General features: G+C 43.8%; 1 protein-coding gene across 1 annotated transcript in view; it reads left to right on the top strand.

Annotated features, from left to right (window-relative positions):
• The first annotated feature begins 281 nt into the window (after positions 1–281).
• The window catches only part of rab6b (RAB6B, member RAS oncogene family), an 83,302-nt gene continuing 67,246 nt past the window's right edge, over positions 282–16,337 (top strand). The window contains exon 1 of the mRNA XM_003218360.4: positions 282–619. Coding sequence (XP_003218408.1) covers positions 550–619 — 70 coding nt within the window. The 5' untranslated portion in view covers positions 282–549. The remainder of the gene's footprint in view (positions 620–16,337) is intronic.

Below are 16,337 nucleotides of genomic sequence, written 5' to 3' on the forward strand. Positions count from 1 at the left end.
GGGGGGGGCTTGATCCCCTAACACCTCCCCACCTCCCCCCTTGGCTGCAGGCTTGTATTCCTGGCATTGTAGAGGGATTAGTTGCCCCTTGCTTGGCAGGAAACCGAGGCAGGGCAGCAGCAGCAATAACCGAAGCGCGTGGTGCGGGTGCGGGAGGCCCGGGGCTCCTCTGAGGCCCCTCCAGGCAGGAAAGCGGGCCCCACCCCTTCCCCTCCCTCTCCTTCCCTCCCCTCGCAACACCGCATTGGTTTGCCGGCTGCTCCAGCATGACATCAGGGTAGCCGCCGAGGGGCGAGAGCGCAGGCGCTGCTGCGGACGGGAGACGGGGCGGGGAAGGAAGGGAACCGGGATCGCGCGTGTGCCTCCTTCCTTCCTTCCTCCCTCCCTTCTCCAGGGCGCTCCTTCCCCGGGGAGAGAAAGTGCAGAGCCGGGGCGGACAGAGCCTCGTGGGCGGAGTGGCCCCTCCTCTGCCCGGAGTCCGAGGGGCAGGCTTCCTCTCTCCTCCTCCTCCTCCTCCGCGCTGCCGTCCGCCGCAACAACCTGCTCGCCATGTCGACAGCAGGAGACTTCGGCAACCCGCTTCGGAAATTCAAGCTGGTCTTCCTAGGGGAGCAGAGCGGTGAGTCGACCCCCGTCCCACTTTCTTGCCCCCCCCCCCCCCCTCACCAATTGCATCTCTCTCTTTCTGGACCCCTGGAAAGTCGGGGCTGCTGCAAAGGCTGGGGCTGCGGCAAGTGCCTGCATTTCCGAGGCGGCCGAGCAACGCCCAAGCCTTGGAAGGGGGAAAGGATGGAGCAAAGTCTCCTCCCCTAGGCTCTTGTGCATTTCCCGGGCTGTATGAGAAGTATTCTCTCCTGACATTTCGCCCACATCTATGGCAGGCATCCCCAGAGGGTTTGAGGTCTGTTGGATGGCTAAGCAAGGGAGGTTTCTCTGTCTGTGGAAGGTCCAGGGTGGGAGACAGGACTCTTGTCTGCTGGAGGAAAGTGTGAGTGTTGCAGTGAATCACCTTGATCAGCATTGAAAAGTGGGTTGTGGTGCATTTTCCGGGCTGTATGGCCATGTTCCAGAAGCATTCTGTCCTGACTTTTCACCCACATCTGTGGCAGGCATCCTCAGAAGTTGTGATAGCTCTGAGGATACCTACCACAGATGTGGGTGAAACGTCAGGAGAGAATGCTTCTGGAACATGGCCATATTCCACAACCCGGAAAATGAACAACAACCCAGTGATGCCGGCCATGAAAGCCTTCGACAAAGCATTGAAAAGCCTTGCAGCTTCAAGGCCTGGCTGATTCAAAGCACTTGATGAACCAACCTGGGCACAGCATATTATTTGAGAACACCTTGAGCTTGTTTGGAGGTTCTAGCAGGGGAGCACCACATTTGCAATTGCAGCCCAAAAAATCAAAGCTAAAGTAGCAAAATCCATACTTGAGGTCAGAAATGGAAATGGTGATGGTTTGGGATGATACAAATCAGACACTGGCATTGTTATGTTGCTGCTATCATAATTTTAAAGAACTAGTTTTAATTTTTGAATAGGTTTTAATGTTTATATTGGAAAGTGTTTATAAAGGTTGTATATTACTGATGTCATGGCCTATGGCTAGTACAATAAACAATTCAAATTTGAGAACACAGCAATGCTGGACCACACTAACAACCACCACATTAGACTACACAGAGAAGCCACTGAAATCCATGAGCATGTGGGCCATTTCGACAGAAAGGAGGAAATCATGAAAATGAACAAAGGTCCAGGGTGGGAGAAAGAAAGAACTCTTGTCTGTTGGAGGCCAGTGTGAATGTTGTAATTAATCACCTTGATTAGCATTAATGGTCTTGCCAGTTTCATTCCTGCCTGGGGGAATCCTTTGTTTGGAGGTATTAGCTGCCTCTGATTGATTCATGTCTGGAATTCCTCTGTTCTCCTCCCCTAATTTCCTTATTAAAGGGAGGAGGAAAAGGAGGAAAAGGTCCCCGGTGACTGGGCTGCGGCAGCTTCCTCTCCTTGGGCGCTGTTCTTCCCTCCCTACTTCTTGGGAGAGCTGCCTCCAGCCAACGCAGCCGGGGCGAGGCTCCTGTCCAAGGAATTTCCAGGAAAAAGAAACCTGGGAGGGTCCAGGTCTAGGCTGGTCCCCTGCAAAGTGTTTTTTTTTTATTAAATCAGTGTGGGTCAAGGTTGCCAGGCCACTTGTATTGGATTTGATGTGTGCGTGTGGTGGGGTATCATGTCCTTTTCTCTCCCTGCCTTCCATCCCCACACAATCTGCAAACCAAACATCAGGAGATGGCAGGTCTTCTCCCCTCCTGGACCCATTGCTTCTTTGATGAGCCAAGACAGCAGGGCGCAGAAGGATAGATGGGGATAGAGTGTGTATGTGTTTGGGGGGGGGGGGAGGACACACCCTACGGCAGGCCCAGGCTCCCAGCCCCCCTCTCCTGCCTCGCAATCCCTAGACCGCACAGCTCATCATCCGCAGATGCCTGGGTGGTGCCAGCAGAGATGATGGAACTCTGAGCCAGAGAGAAAGAGAGAAAAAGACCATCCCCACCTAGAGAGGGAAAGGAGCCAAGAGATGCGCCCAGCTTGCCTTCCCTGGTCCAGAGGCCCTTCTGCTGTCTCCTTGGAGGGAGGGATGGAGAGGGGGTGCTGGGAGGAGGCCCCATACCTTCCTGCAGGTGTGATCCATCTGCCAGGTGCTCTTTGCTTTCCCCCGGGCAGAAAGGGAAGCTAAGTCCTCAAGAAAGCCCAGGGTGTATTTATTTCCTTTCAGTTTGTTGAGCACGTAATTGGTCTGCCTTTGTTGTTGTTGGTTTTTATACTGCACTGTAGCAAACAATGGAAATGTTGGGTTGCTGTGAGTTTTCCGGGCTATATGGCCATGCTCCAAAATAATAATAAGAATAAGAATACACAACTTTATTCTTATATCATTATATCTTTTCTGACATTTTGCCTGCATCTGTGGTAGGCATACTCGGAGGTTATGAAATTACCTTGGAAATTAGGCAAGTGGAGATGTCTAGGGTGGGAGAAAGAACTCTTGTCTATTTGAGGCAAGTGTGAATGTTGCAATTGGCTGCCTTGATTAGCATTGAAAAGCCTTGCAGCTTCAAGGCCTGGCCAATTCCTGCCAGGGAGAATTCTTTGTTGGGAGGTGTTAGCTGGCCCTGATTGTTTCCTTTCTGGAATTCCTCTGTTTTCAGAGCATTGTTCTTTATTTACCTTCTTGATTATGGAGTTTTTAAATACTGGTAGCCAGACTTTGTTCATTTTCATGATTTCCTCCTTTCTGTTGAACTTGTCCACATGCTTGTGGATTTTAGTGGCTTATCTGTGTAGCCTGACATGGTGGTTGTTAGATTGGTCCAGCATTGCTGTGTTCTCAAATAATATGCTGTGTCCTGCTTGGTTAATCAAGTGTTCTGAATCATCTAGGCCTTGAGGCTGCAAGGCTTTTCAATTGTAATCAAGGTGATTAATTGCAACATTCACACTGGCCTCTAACAGAAGTTCTCCCACCCTGGACCTTCCACAGATATATAAGCCTCCCTTGCCTAGTTTCCAATATACTTCCCAACCACTGAGGATGCCTGCCATAGATGTAGGTGAAACGTCAGGAAAGAGTACTTCTGGAACATGGTCATACGGCCCAGAAAACCCAATTACATACTGCTTTTTTAAAAAAGGAAACAAAAATAAAGAAGCCACTAACCAATCATTCCAAGCACAGTGGAGTCATTTTCCACCAGAGAAAGGGTGATTTCAAGGAAGCTGGGCTTCCTATGTTTTCCCTTTTACCCTTGGAAATTAAGTACAGAGTATATGTTGTATGTATGTCTATGTGTTATATGTTTTGATACGGCCGATGGGCTAATCAATAAAACGTGATTTGATTTGATTTGAAGCATAGAGTAGCTAACAGCCTTCTCCAACCTGTTGCTCCTGCAATTCATTGGACCTACAACCTACATCAGACAGCTTGCTGGCCAAACAGGTTGGATATTCATTGTAGTCCAACCCTTCTGGAAGATGCCAGATGAGACAAAGCTGATGCAAAGCTTTTGCTTTCTCCAGTCTCCTTTCAGAGGAGAGAGAGAGCTGTTTGCATGCTTACGCTGATGTATTTAAATGGATGCAGTTTTTTTTAACATTCCCAGTCTTCTAAGGTCTCCAATGACTCATTTGATGGTATGTCGGCTCTTCCTCCTCCACTTTTGTTGTTGGCAAAAAAGAGAGAAATATGACAGCACAGCATCACTTCCTTCTCTGAGTGATTTTTAAGCTTGTGGTATAATTACAGGAAGACTTTCCCTCAAATCTTTCACTCATAAGGATCTTTCATCTTTTTTCTTGTCCTGATCATCCTCTTTTTGACTTCTTACTGAAGCTCATAGGGAAATTGGTTTCTACTGGTTTCTTCCTATCACTTCTGCCTGCTAAATCCCTGCTCTTCTTTAAGAACACAAAGGTGGGGTCTGTTGTTAAGAATGTCAACAATTTCTCAAATATAATATCCTGAAATCTGGAAAATGGGAGTCATAATTTCAAACATTAGTCTCCCTTTTGTTGTTGTGTACCTTTAAATCATTTGACTTGAAGCTGTGCTAAGGCAAACCCATCAAGGGGTTTTCTTGACAAGGTTTAATGGGAGGAAGGCCCCTTCCACACAGTTGAACAAAATCTGACATTATCTGCTTTGAACTGGAATATATGGCAGTGTGGACTCAGATAACCCAGTTCAAAGCAGATATTGTGGGATTTTCTGCCTTGATATTCTGGGTTATGTGGCTGTGTAGAAGGACCCAAAGTGTGCCGTTGTCTTCCTCTGAAGCTGAGACAATGTGACATGCCCAAGGTCACCTACTGGATTTCCATGACTAAGTGCAGATTTTAACCCGCAACACCACACTGGCTCTCATCTCTGTGATAGGCTCACATTTACTCCCCAAATGCAGCCCATCTGATAACTTTTCAGGCACAATCTGTTAAAGCAGTGGTTCTCAACCTATGGGTCGTGGGCTACGAGAACAAAAATCCAGTCCGCAAACCTCTTTATTTTATTTTATTTCCACTCCTTTATGAAGAGCTGACCATTGCATTGGATAGACCATATCAGCTCTAGATTATTAAATATGGTTTTCTGTAGGTGAGCAGATGGCAACTACTGGATGGGATATGTTCTGTAAATAAATAGGAAGGAGGTTCGCGGACCGGATTTTCATTCTCGCAGCCCACAGAACCACTGGTTTACATAATGCCATGAGGCATCTTAAAAGTGACATGGTTTGCATTGAAACTTTGCTCGGCACCCAATTCGTCCTTAGTTCATGTCTCCATTTGTATTTGCTATGGGACTTCTTCCATCTTATTCCACAGCTTTCCTACTTATTAGTACAAATCTAATAGTAGGACCAGCCCTCCTGTTAGGCAGGTAACAGATGCACTCTGGTGACAATTACACGTGAATCATCATGAGATGTTGAAAGGTGCCACTATGCTACGTTTCCTTCTGTAGTATCCCTCAACCAACCTCCAGTCCTTAGTGGAGAGTATTGTCTCATCTCCACTGCTTAACTGCTTGCCTTGTTGTTGGTTCTGTTCATGAAATGTGGAAGCAGAAATCTTTTTCTTGTCCTAAGGCAGGAAGATATCCTGAATTGACCCTGTTCTATAGAGAAAGAATGGAGTCATTCTTAACATAAATGCTGGAAACAGGGAGATAGAATATTTCAGTTATGCCAAGGCACGGGTATCTCTGTTAGCGCTTAGAATAGCTACTTTTTCAAATTTCCCAGCCAGCATGTCATAGAATCATAGAGTTGGAAGTGACCTCGTGTCCAACCCCCTGCCAAGAAACAGGAAAATCGCATTCAAAGCACCCCCGGTAGATGGCCATCCAGACTCTATTTAAAAGCCTCCAAAGAAGGAGCCTCCCACACTCCAGGGCAGAGAGTTCCACTGCTGAATAGCTCTCACAGTTAGGAAGTTTTTCCTAAGATGTTGTTGAAGGCTTTCATGGCTGGAATCACTGGATTACTGTGAGTTTTCCGGGCTGTATGGCCATGTTCCAAAAGCATTCTCTCCTGACGTTTCACCCACATCTATGGCAAGCATCCTCGGAGGTTGTGAGGTATATTGCAAACTGTGGAAACTGTTTCCAGTATACCTCACAACCTCTGACGATGCCTGCCATAGATGTGGGTGAAACGTCAGGAGAGAATGTTTCTGGAACATGGCCATACAGCCCGGAAAACTCACAGCAACCCAGTTCTTCCTAACATTCAGGTGGAATCTCCTTTCCTGTAGTTGGAAGCCATTGTTCTGTGTCCTAGTCTCCAGGGCAGCAGAAAATAATCTCTTTAAGCCACTCCTCATGTGGCTTGTTCTCCATACCCTTGATAATTTTTCATCACCCTTCTAGCTTGCCAACATCTCCCTTCACATGCTGTGCCCACAATTGGACACAGTATTCCAGATGTGGTCTGACCATGGCAGAATAGAGAGGTAGCATGATTTCACTGAATCTAGACACTATACTCCTATTTATGCAGGCCAAAATGCCATGTCTCATGTGTACGTGGGCTGGGAGTTTCTGAATACTGCTGTTTAATATAGTAATATCTCTTCCAAACTTTGTGTCTACTCAGTATCCCTCAGTGATCCTCTGTCACTATATAGGTGAGCCCCTCCCCTCTGTAAAGTCATGGCCACCATTAATGGATACTTTGGACATCTAATTCTGGGTGGCATAAAACAGGAATGGTTTTTCTAATTTATTAATATTATATGTTTAGATTCCAAAACAACTCACCTGAAATTGGATATTATGCACTGTAAACTTCCACAATAGGGGAAACTGAGCTTTTGCTTGATCTCAGACAAAAAATGTTTTGAGTTGGTATTATAGGTAATTTTAATTGCATTTTGAACCATGCTGAAGAGAGTAGCAAAACCAAATGACCTTGGCTGCCTGTGTGCAGGCATCAAATAGGCAGCTGTATTTCTGACAATTGTGCTGGTTTTATAATATTGATCAAAAAAAGAACTATCCGTTGATCAATTTTTTCCATCCATGATCATTTCCATGCCTCTCTCCCCAATCCCCATACCTGTCCTGGGGCAAAATAAAGACCTAAAGCAACTGCTTTCCGGGTTCTCCTCTCTGATTCATTTTTTCCTCTTCCTGTCTCCTGCGTTCAGTGGTTCCACTGCTGCATGTTTGTCAAATTCCAAGGGAAAAGCTTGTGATCAAGGCACATTATCTTCTATATATTATTTCTTAGTTTCTGTGAGGCTCTGTTTTTGCTTTGTTTTGATGTGCTGTATAAACAATGCTTCCAAATTGAAGCAAGAATGTTGCAGGATAGAAGGACAAGAGGATTTAGTTGTAATTCAAGTGTATAGCTGTGAGAGGTGGAGCCCTCGGTGATGCAATTGGTTAAACCCTTGTGCCCATAGGACTGCTGACCAAGAGGTCAGCAGTTCGAATCGAGAAGGAGCAGGTGAGCTCCCTCTGTCAGCTCCAGGTCCCCATGTGGGAATATGAGAGAGGCCTCCCACAAGGATGGTAAAACATCAAACATCCAGGCGTCCCTTGGGCAACGTCCTTGTAGGCAGCCAATTCTCTCACACCAGAAGCGACTTGCAGTTTCTCAACTGCAATTGAAGGGAGATGTTGACAAGCTGGAAAGTGTCCAGAGGAGGGCGACTAAAATTATTAAGGATCTGGAGAGCAAACCCTATGAGGAGTGGTTTAAAGAGCTGGGCATATTTAGCCTCCAGAAGAGAAGGTTGAGAAGAGACATGATAGCCATGTATAATTATGTAAAGGGAAGTCAAAGGGAGGAGGGAGCAAGCTTGTTTTCTGCCGTCCTGAAGACTGTGGTGAAGGCTCCTTTTTTGGAAGCTTTTAAGCAGAGGCTGGATGGCCCTCTGTCAGGGGTGCTTTGAATGTGATTTCCCTGCTTTTTGGCAGGGGATTGGACTGGATAGCCAGTGAGGTCTCTTCCAACTATGTTTCTATGATTCCTGACACACACAAAAAAAGCTGTGAGAGATGGGTGGTAAGAGGGCATGTTGTCATCCTAAATACGAAATCTGCCCCTCAAAATACTTTATTCTTCAGTATAATTTTCAGTATTGCGGAGGGTGAGATGTTGAAAGTTGTTTACACCTGGAACTTACTTTCTTGTTACAATTCCCTTAGTAACTTTGCCCACTCTATCTCTTTGGATACCTAAACTCTGTTTCATAAGTGCTCAACTGAAGTTATAAGATACTGTGATGCTAGAAATTTGGTCAATATCCGTATTTTGCCCCCTTCCTTGGTAGTTACAGCCAATGGTTCTACTGCAACAGATATGGGGATGATAGGCCCATCAGAGGCTGCTGGACTGTAACTACAATAAGTGATATCCAGTGTCACCAATTCTGATGGATGGTGGGAAGTGCAATTCACTCACTTCTCGAAGGTCACATGTTCTCTTTTTCGAAGGCATGGGAACTTTGTTGATCTATGGGAAGAGGCAGTTGGTTCCATATCTAATGATGGAAGCTGAGCCAGAAATAGGTATTGTAACTTGCCACATCCTCTCTGTCATTCTCCTTTCTTCCTTGCTTTGAACAAAGATGTGGGTGGACATATCTCTGCTCATTGCCCCCATTTCCTGCTTGCACGTAGTTACTGAACATTGGCTGAACTTCATGGACAAGGCTGTCCTGGTTTGAAATGCCTTCATGAGTCTAACTAAATTCTGGATGGTGTTGTAATCATAGCAGATTAACTCTATTTCCCATATAGAGAGGAATAAAGTTGTGCACCCCCCCCCCAAGTTTTTTGTCTTTCCTATACTTTATTAAAACACAGAGTAACCCCATAGCATTAAGGTGAGCCAGTAGAGGAACCAAGGAGGGACCTGCAGGTCCCATGGGGTGAAGCCACAGAATTGATGCAAGCTAAATGTGTTTTAATCATCTTGAAACAGGCTGGTCCAAACTATTAACTTGACAATTTGCAACAATTATGAAGAATCTGTACATCTTGTGTGGATTGATAATTTTTTTTATCTTGTATCAAATTTAATTAACCGAGCAGTCATTTTTCTGGCCACTCCCCAAAATTAGTCCTGCTCTTGGAACCAGATCAGTCTTCCCCAATCAGGTATTGGATGTTAGCTCTCATAACTCCACAGCAAACTGTGTTGGGGTTATTGGACTGGTAATTGAGCACAGGGTTAATAACCCTGGTTTCTGGGAGTTGTCTACAGACTCCAGCTGCATGCAGACTTACCTGTTCAAATGTATCTCCTCCTATGAGCCTATTAGAACTTGAAGATCATCTGGAGAGGCCCTGCTCTCGGTCCCATCTGCCTCGCAATCGCGACTGGTGGAGACGAGAGACAGGGCCTTCTCAATGGTGGCTCCTTGGCTGTGGAACTCACTCCCCAATAACATCCAGCAGGCTCCATCCCTTCTGGGTTTTAGGAAGAAACTAAAGACCTGACTATGTGCGCAAGCGTTTAACGAATAAGTTTTTACGGCTTCGACACGGTCTGGATTAAGGATTATGCACATGGTCTTTGGACGAATGGATTTATGCATTTCATATGTTTTAAGTTTTGTATACTGTCTCATGTGTTTTAATGCCTGATGTAAATTGTTTTTTAGCTGCTTTAAGTTTTATTGGATTGGATTGTTGTTTTATTGGCATTGAATTTTTGCCTAATCTATAAGCTGCCTTGAGTCCCTTTGAATGAGAAAGGCGGGATAGAAATGAGACATATAAATAAATAAATAAATGTATGCATAGATCCAATATTTATGTAGGAAGGAAAAAAAGTTGCTCCTTATCCTTGTGGATCTATGTTTTGCAATATGGTCTTAAAACTGGGGTGGAGGTTTTGAATAAACCTTTTCAAGCATATATTGCATTGGCTGCCTCTTCTTGTTTCATTTTAGTGAAACCCAGAAATGCCAACATTGGTGGTGCTTTATTAACATTCACAATGCAAGGTTAATACTGTCACAATCAATGCCTTAACTTGACTGGTTTGAATTAATATGCAGAGGAGCTGAGGTCTTCCAAGGAAGTTTGGGTTTTGTTCAAAAGCCTTTTTACTTTGTCAAAGCGGCACTTGCTGCACTTATAAAATAGCTACGTAAGCTACAATTTTATTGTCAGCTTGCTTACTTGCAAGTTTAAGTGTCACTAGATGTTTTTGCTGCTGGATTGGCAAACCATAGTATTCACCTGGAAGGAACTGTTGTTGTATTGCACAGCCAGCCCTTCTGTTAGGCAGAGAGAGGCAGCCCCCAGAGGGAGAGGATCCTGAGTGTGTTATGAAAGGGCAAAAAAAATCTTGGTTGTTTAATTTATTATGATTCTAACTGCCAGGAAGGGGAGGCACATTCCCTGAGATTTTCTGCCTCAAGTACCGACCTTGAATGTTGTGCATCTTGACTTTTGGAATGATAGGCATGTTGGTTGGTGCTCTGCCTTGCGCCACAAAATGCCTTTGGCAGTCCTGTTTTTATCTGGGCCAGTGGTTAACTTGAAGTTGGTTATTCCAATGTTCAAAATGAAAGAAAGGGTGTTGGAATAGCTATTTAGATAAAGCTGATAAAAGCAGTTTGTCTATTTGATTTGACCACTTTTCTCTCTCTGATTTATAGGCTAATGCCAGCACAGTTCAAAGTGCTGGCTTTAGCCTATAAAGCCCTAAATGGTTCTGGCCCAGCTTACTTGTCCGAATGTATCTCCCTCCATGATCCACCTCGGAAGTTAAGATCATCAGAGGAGGCCCTGCTCTCCATCCTACCACCCTCGCAGGCGTGATTCGTGGGGACGAGAGACAGGGCCTTCTCAGGGCTGTCCCCACATCTATCGAACTCCCTCCCTAATGAAATCGGGTTGGCCCCTCCCTCCTATCCTTTAGGAAAAACTCAAAACATGGATGTGGGACCAAGCGTTTGAGCAGAATTAAACAGCAATAATTAATGAGAATGATTTATGTGACTGACAGTGGACAAACTCTGGACTATGACTTTGAAGTGTTGAAATTTTAAAAATGATATTTTATAATAGATGTTTTTAACTAATTGTTTTAACTATAATTGTTTTATTATTGTTGCGGTTGGCATCTAATTGCAAGTTGTGAAGCCGCTGTGAGTACCCCTCTGGGGGTGAAAAGGATGGGATTAAAATGTATGAAATAAATGAATAAATAATATAGCCCCTTTATCAATAATCTTTCCACTGAACTGAACTTTTATTTATCTTCAAATACCTTCAAAGCTTTAAATGGTCAGGCTTGGATGCCTCTCATTTTCCATGCATATGTGTTTATAGTCCTATTTGATTTCCCCCCAAATAGATGCTGGCTTAGATCTAGGTGCCATTCAGAAAGGAATGGCCTACATGCTAAACTGAGGCAACATATGTGTACACACTAGGCTTGATCGATCCATGAAAAATTTGATTCTAAACTCGTTTCAAAACTAGAGGGGGCAGTTTTTCGTTTTTGTTGCTAATAACGAATTTGGCCCCCAAAATTTTTCGAAATTAACGAAAATTCGTTATTTTCTAAATTAATTCGTTAATGGCGGACGCGCATGCGCGGTGGCCCAAAAACAGCCCGAAGGGGGGGGGACTTAGGGGGCTCTCCCGCCCTCATTTTTTGAGTGATCTTCTTCAAACTTGGTACAGTGGTAGAACACATTTAACACTGATAGCTCACCAAAATGTGGAACGTTTCCCTTATCCTCTGATTTTTGGCAAATTTTCATAGCTTTTATAATAAACCATTTTTTAATAATTGCAGAAATCTGTTCCTGGTTTGAAAGTCTTATTTCCTGTTAAATTGGGTTGTCTTTACTGTGAAAGTCATTGTTCTACTTCAGAAACTTTGTTTTTGTGGCTGAAACTTTGTTAAATTGGTGTGTGTGTGATATATATTGTGTATATATATTATATATATATATAGTCCCTGCTTGTGTGTGTGTGTGTGTGTGTGTGTGTAGGTAAAGGTAAAGGTATCCCTTGACGTTAAGTTCAGTCATGTCTGACTCTGGGGGTTGGTGTTCATCTCCATTTCTAAGCCCAAGAGCCAGTGTTGTCCATAGACACCTCCAAGGTCATGTGGCCGGCATGACTACATGGAGTGCCATTACCTTCCCAGAAACACCCAGAAAATGGGAATTCCAGACAGGAAACAATCAGGGCCAGCTAATACCTCCCAACAAAGGATTCCCCCAGGTAGGAAGCAGCCAGGCTTTGAAGCTGCAAGGCTATTCAATGCTAATCAAGGTGACCAATTGCAACATTCACACTTGCCTCCCACAGACAAGAGTTCTTTCTCCCACCCTGGACCTTCCACAGATATATAAACCCCACTTGCCTAGCTTCGCACAGACGTCAAAACCTCTATGTCTGCCACAGATGTGGGTGAAACGTCAGGAGAGAATGCTTCTGGCACATGGCCATAGAGCCCGGAATACATACCACAGCAGTGTGATCCCGGCCATGAAAGCTTTCGACAACACAACCACAGTATCCATTCAAGTTCATGTAGCGTGGTATGGACTGGAGACCTGTATTGGGGGGAGGGAGGGTGCGAATCTGGGCCCCTGGGAGCAGCCGAGGACGGGCCTGGCCCACACCCCCTCGCATCCCGGGCCTCTTCCTCCTCACCGCCGGGCCCCTCTTGGTCTCTCCAGGCCTGAGCTGAGGCGAGGCGGCGGCGGCGGCCATTTCCCCCCTCCGTCTTCCTCCTCCTCCTCGGCCTCCTTCCCCCTCGCCCCCTCCCATTGGCTGAGCCTCCCATTGGCTGAGGGGCAAAAGGAAAGGAGTTTGGGTGATTTGCAAAAGCTTTTTTTTCTTAACGAAAAAAACGAAGAAATAAGAAAAAACGGCCTCTCGCGATTCGAAACCGCGATATCCAGACGTGTGGACAACCAAGGTTCTATATTGCTTCAAAACAAACGAAAATAACGAATTAATAACGGGTAACGGGAAAATCGAATTATTTGAGCAAGCCTAGTACACACATACCATCTGCTAGAAGTGTGGCTTAGATTTTGGGAGAGCTGATGTGCATCTTTGTACGTGCAGCACAGAGAGCTGTCTGCTTGGTTGTGATGGTTATAACCTGCCAGGGAACTGTACAGTCAATTTTTTAATTCTGTTTTTTTGGATCGAGTCTAGGGTAACCATGTGCAGTGTTTTACAGGGAACATCTCTTTCTCTTTGAACAGCTGTCCAATCGTGTTTAAAGTGAAATGTTCAACTTTGAACATTGTTCCTCAAAGTTACTGATCATGAGCCGCTATTTTCATTCACTGGTTCCACTTTTAAGCTGCCCACCATCCAGAGTTTTCTACATCACGTACAGTTGATTAGAGGTATAAAATGCAATGATACAGCAACCATATTAAAACTAGCAGGAGAGATGAAAATATGTCAGCAGATAATATATGAAACCAGAAGCAGAATAAAAGTGCAAAAATGCACAGCCATTGTTCGTTTGCTCTTCATAACTCAAGCTGCAAAATGCATCTTCATTTAAACCAATACATTCTAGATTTCCATATCTTCAAAAACATGTCACAGTCCTGATTTTATTTCCTAGTCCTTTCAATACATTGTATAAACACTAAAGGATTTTCCCGAGATTTTATTCACGTGAAGTAAATGAAGGAGAAGTGTATCCGTGGCATTGACCTCATGTAATATGGTCTGCATACAAATGAAACATCACTCAAGCAATGCAAGCAATTAAATAACAGTTCTTCTGTAGAAGTAAACATGAAGGAAATTAGTTGCTTTATTTGGATTTTGTAGAACAAGCAGGCTGTGCCCAGTGCCAATTGGCTGATGCCAGCGAAATAATAAATCCATATCCTTAGTTACATTCCCAGACTTGGTTTAATACTTAAGTGAATAAAAGTATCCAGTGAGTTTTTGACTGCAGCCAAATACAAGTACTGTAGTATCTTAAATTAAAATTCCAGAAGCCAGAAGGCATGAGAAAATCAGAAAGTTGAATCAACTGGCAATTGATCAGTTGCTAAGGTCTGGCAATTGCATGAGAAGGCAGAGAGTTCTAGTCAAAGTTGTGTTTATTTGGATTGTGCCCTGTATATCAATACCAATTTCTGTAACTGTATACATTGAATACTAAAGATCACCCACACCACAATATTCCCAATTATATGGAAGCTGTAGTGCAAAAAAAAAAAAAGATGACAAGGGAAAAATCAAGTCATTTGATATATGGTGCTGGAGAACAGCTTGACTGGTACCATGACCGCTAAAAAGATAAATGGTTTCAAGAGCTAATTAAGCCTAATCTCTCACCAAAAGACAAAAAAGACTAAACAGAAGCTATTAAATGTTAGAATAGACAGAAATCTTTTAAATGATGCTAGTGCTTGGTAAAGAGGAAGGAAATAGAAAATGAGGAAGAGCGAGTTATATATGGGTGGGTTTGCTCAGGGAAGCCAGTGCTCTGAATTTGCAAGATGTTGATGTCCAGTTCCCATGGAGATGTACATTGTAATACAATGAAGCTGACTGGTTGGCATGTAACAAACAAGCTTTTGAATATGTGTATATTAGAGTGAGTAGTATTTTGTCATGACTATGCAATTCTCAGACTTGGTTCGTTGAATGCTGATTCATTCATCAGTCATTCTCTTTCTCCCCATGCTTTTTAGCATTTTCATTTAATTTCTAGATGTCTGAAACTAAAAAATTCACAGGTTTCTTTTATTGAAATGTATCCCCCAGATATAAACTGAATGTGAGGTTGGAGCCTAAGCATTTAATATTTTGTCCTTTCAAAACAGCACTTTTTCCCCAATGCCATTTCTGTCCATACTGGTTTTGAAATAGAATTATACATTAAGATAAATAATGTTATCGTCCTGGTGTTGTTGAACCCTAGCTCTCATTAGCATTAGCCAGCATAAGCAGTAGGAGTTGCACACATAGAATCATAGAGTTGGAAGAGACCTCATCGGCCATCCAGTCCAACCCCCTGCCAAGAAGCAGGAAAATCACATTCAAAGCACCCCTGACAGAGGGCCATCCAGCCTCTGCTTAAGTTTCCAAAGAAGCAGCTTCCACCACACTCCAGGGCAGAGGGTTCCACTGCTGAACTGCTCTCACAGTGAGGAAGTTCCTAATGTTCAGGTGGAATCTCTTTTCCTGTAGTTTGAAGCCATTGTTACACATCCTAGTGTCCAGGGCAGCAGAAAACAAGCTTGCTCCCTCCTCCCTATGGCTTTCTATCATATATTTATACATGGTTATCATGCCTCAGCCTTCTCTTCTGCAGCCTAAACATGACCAATTCGTTAAGCCGCTTCTCATAGGGCTTGTTCTCCAGACCCTCGTTCTCCAGACTCCTTCACTTCTGGTTTAAGGTACATCTACATTGTAGAACTCATACAATTTGACACCACTTTAATTAGCATGGTTCAGTGCTATGGAATCCTGGGAGCTATAGTCTCACAAGATCTTTAGCTTTCTCTGCCAAAGAATGCTGTAGCTTCACCAAACTGCAACTCCCAGGATTCCATAGCATTGAGCCATGGCAATTAAAGTGGTGTTAACCTGTATTAATCCTATGAACCCTTAGATCAGCACTGAGGAGCTGCATGATGGAAGCCTTACTAAGCCATGATGCTGGCTGAGACATCTTGAACTAACTTGTATTCCCAGCCTACCCTGCATCTCAGTGTTCATAAGATCAACTGGGGTGGGAAACTGTCTAGTGTGATGCCACAAAAATGAGGAAAGAGTATTTTAATAAATAATTTAATTTGTCACCCTTCAGTATTACCATAAAACTTTCAGAATGGTCCACAACAATAAGAACTGTGACGAAAGGCATTCAGTAGAAAACATAGGATCACATAATGTGGGATTTTGGCAAGGTCATGAAATCCCATTGGGTGACGTTGGGCAAGTCATACAGAAAATCCCATGATAGATTTGCCATATGATTGCCATAAGTTGGAAATGATTTGAAGACACACAACACATACATAAGACCAGTTGTATTTCTATCTTCTCTTTAACATTTTAAGAAAAGTATTTGAAAATATTAGATGGGTCCCATCTTTTGCTTTTTTTGCCTTGGGCTGGCCCAATATGTTACCTCATCCAACAGTCAGACAGCATTGTGTTGCCACTGAGCATGCTCAGTCCCCATTTTTGCAGTTTCTAATTTAAAATGGGTACACTGTGGTTTATTTTTTTCATCATTTCCAGACAAAACTTTCCTCCCACAAAACTCCTGTAACTTATTATTAATCTTTCCTGCCT

Source organism: Anolis carolinensis, chromosome 3 (genome assembly GCF_035594765.1).
Source record: "Anolis carolinensis isolate JA03-04 chromosome 3, rAnoCar3.1.pri, whole genome shotgun sequence".
In the NCBI taxonomy this organism is placed as follows: domain Eukaryota; kingdom Metazoa; phylum Chordata; class Lepidosauria; order Squamata; family Dactyloidae; genus Anolis; species Anolis carolinensis.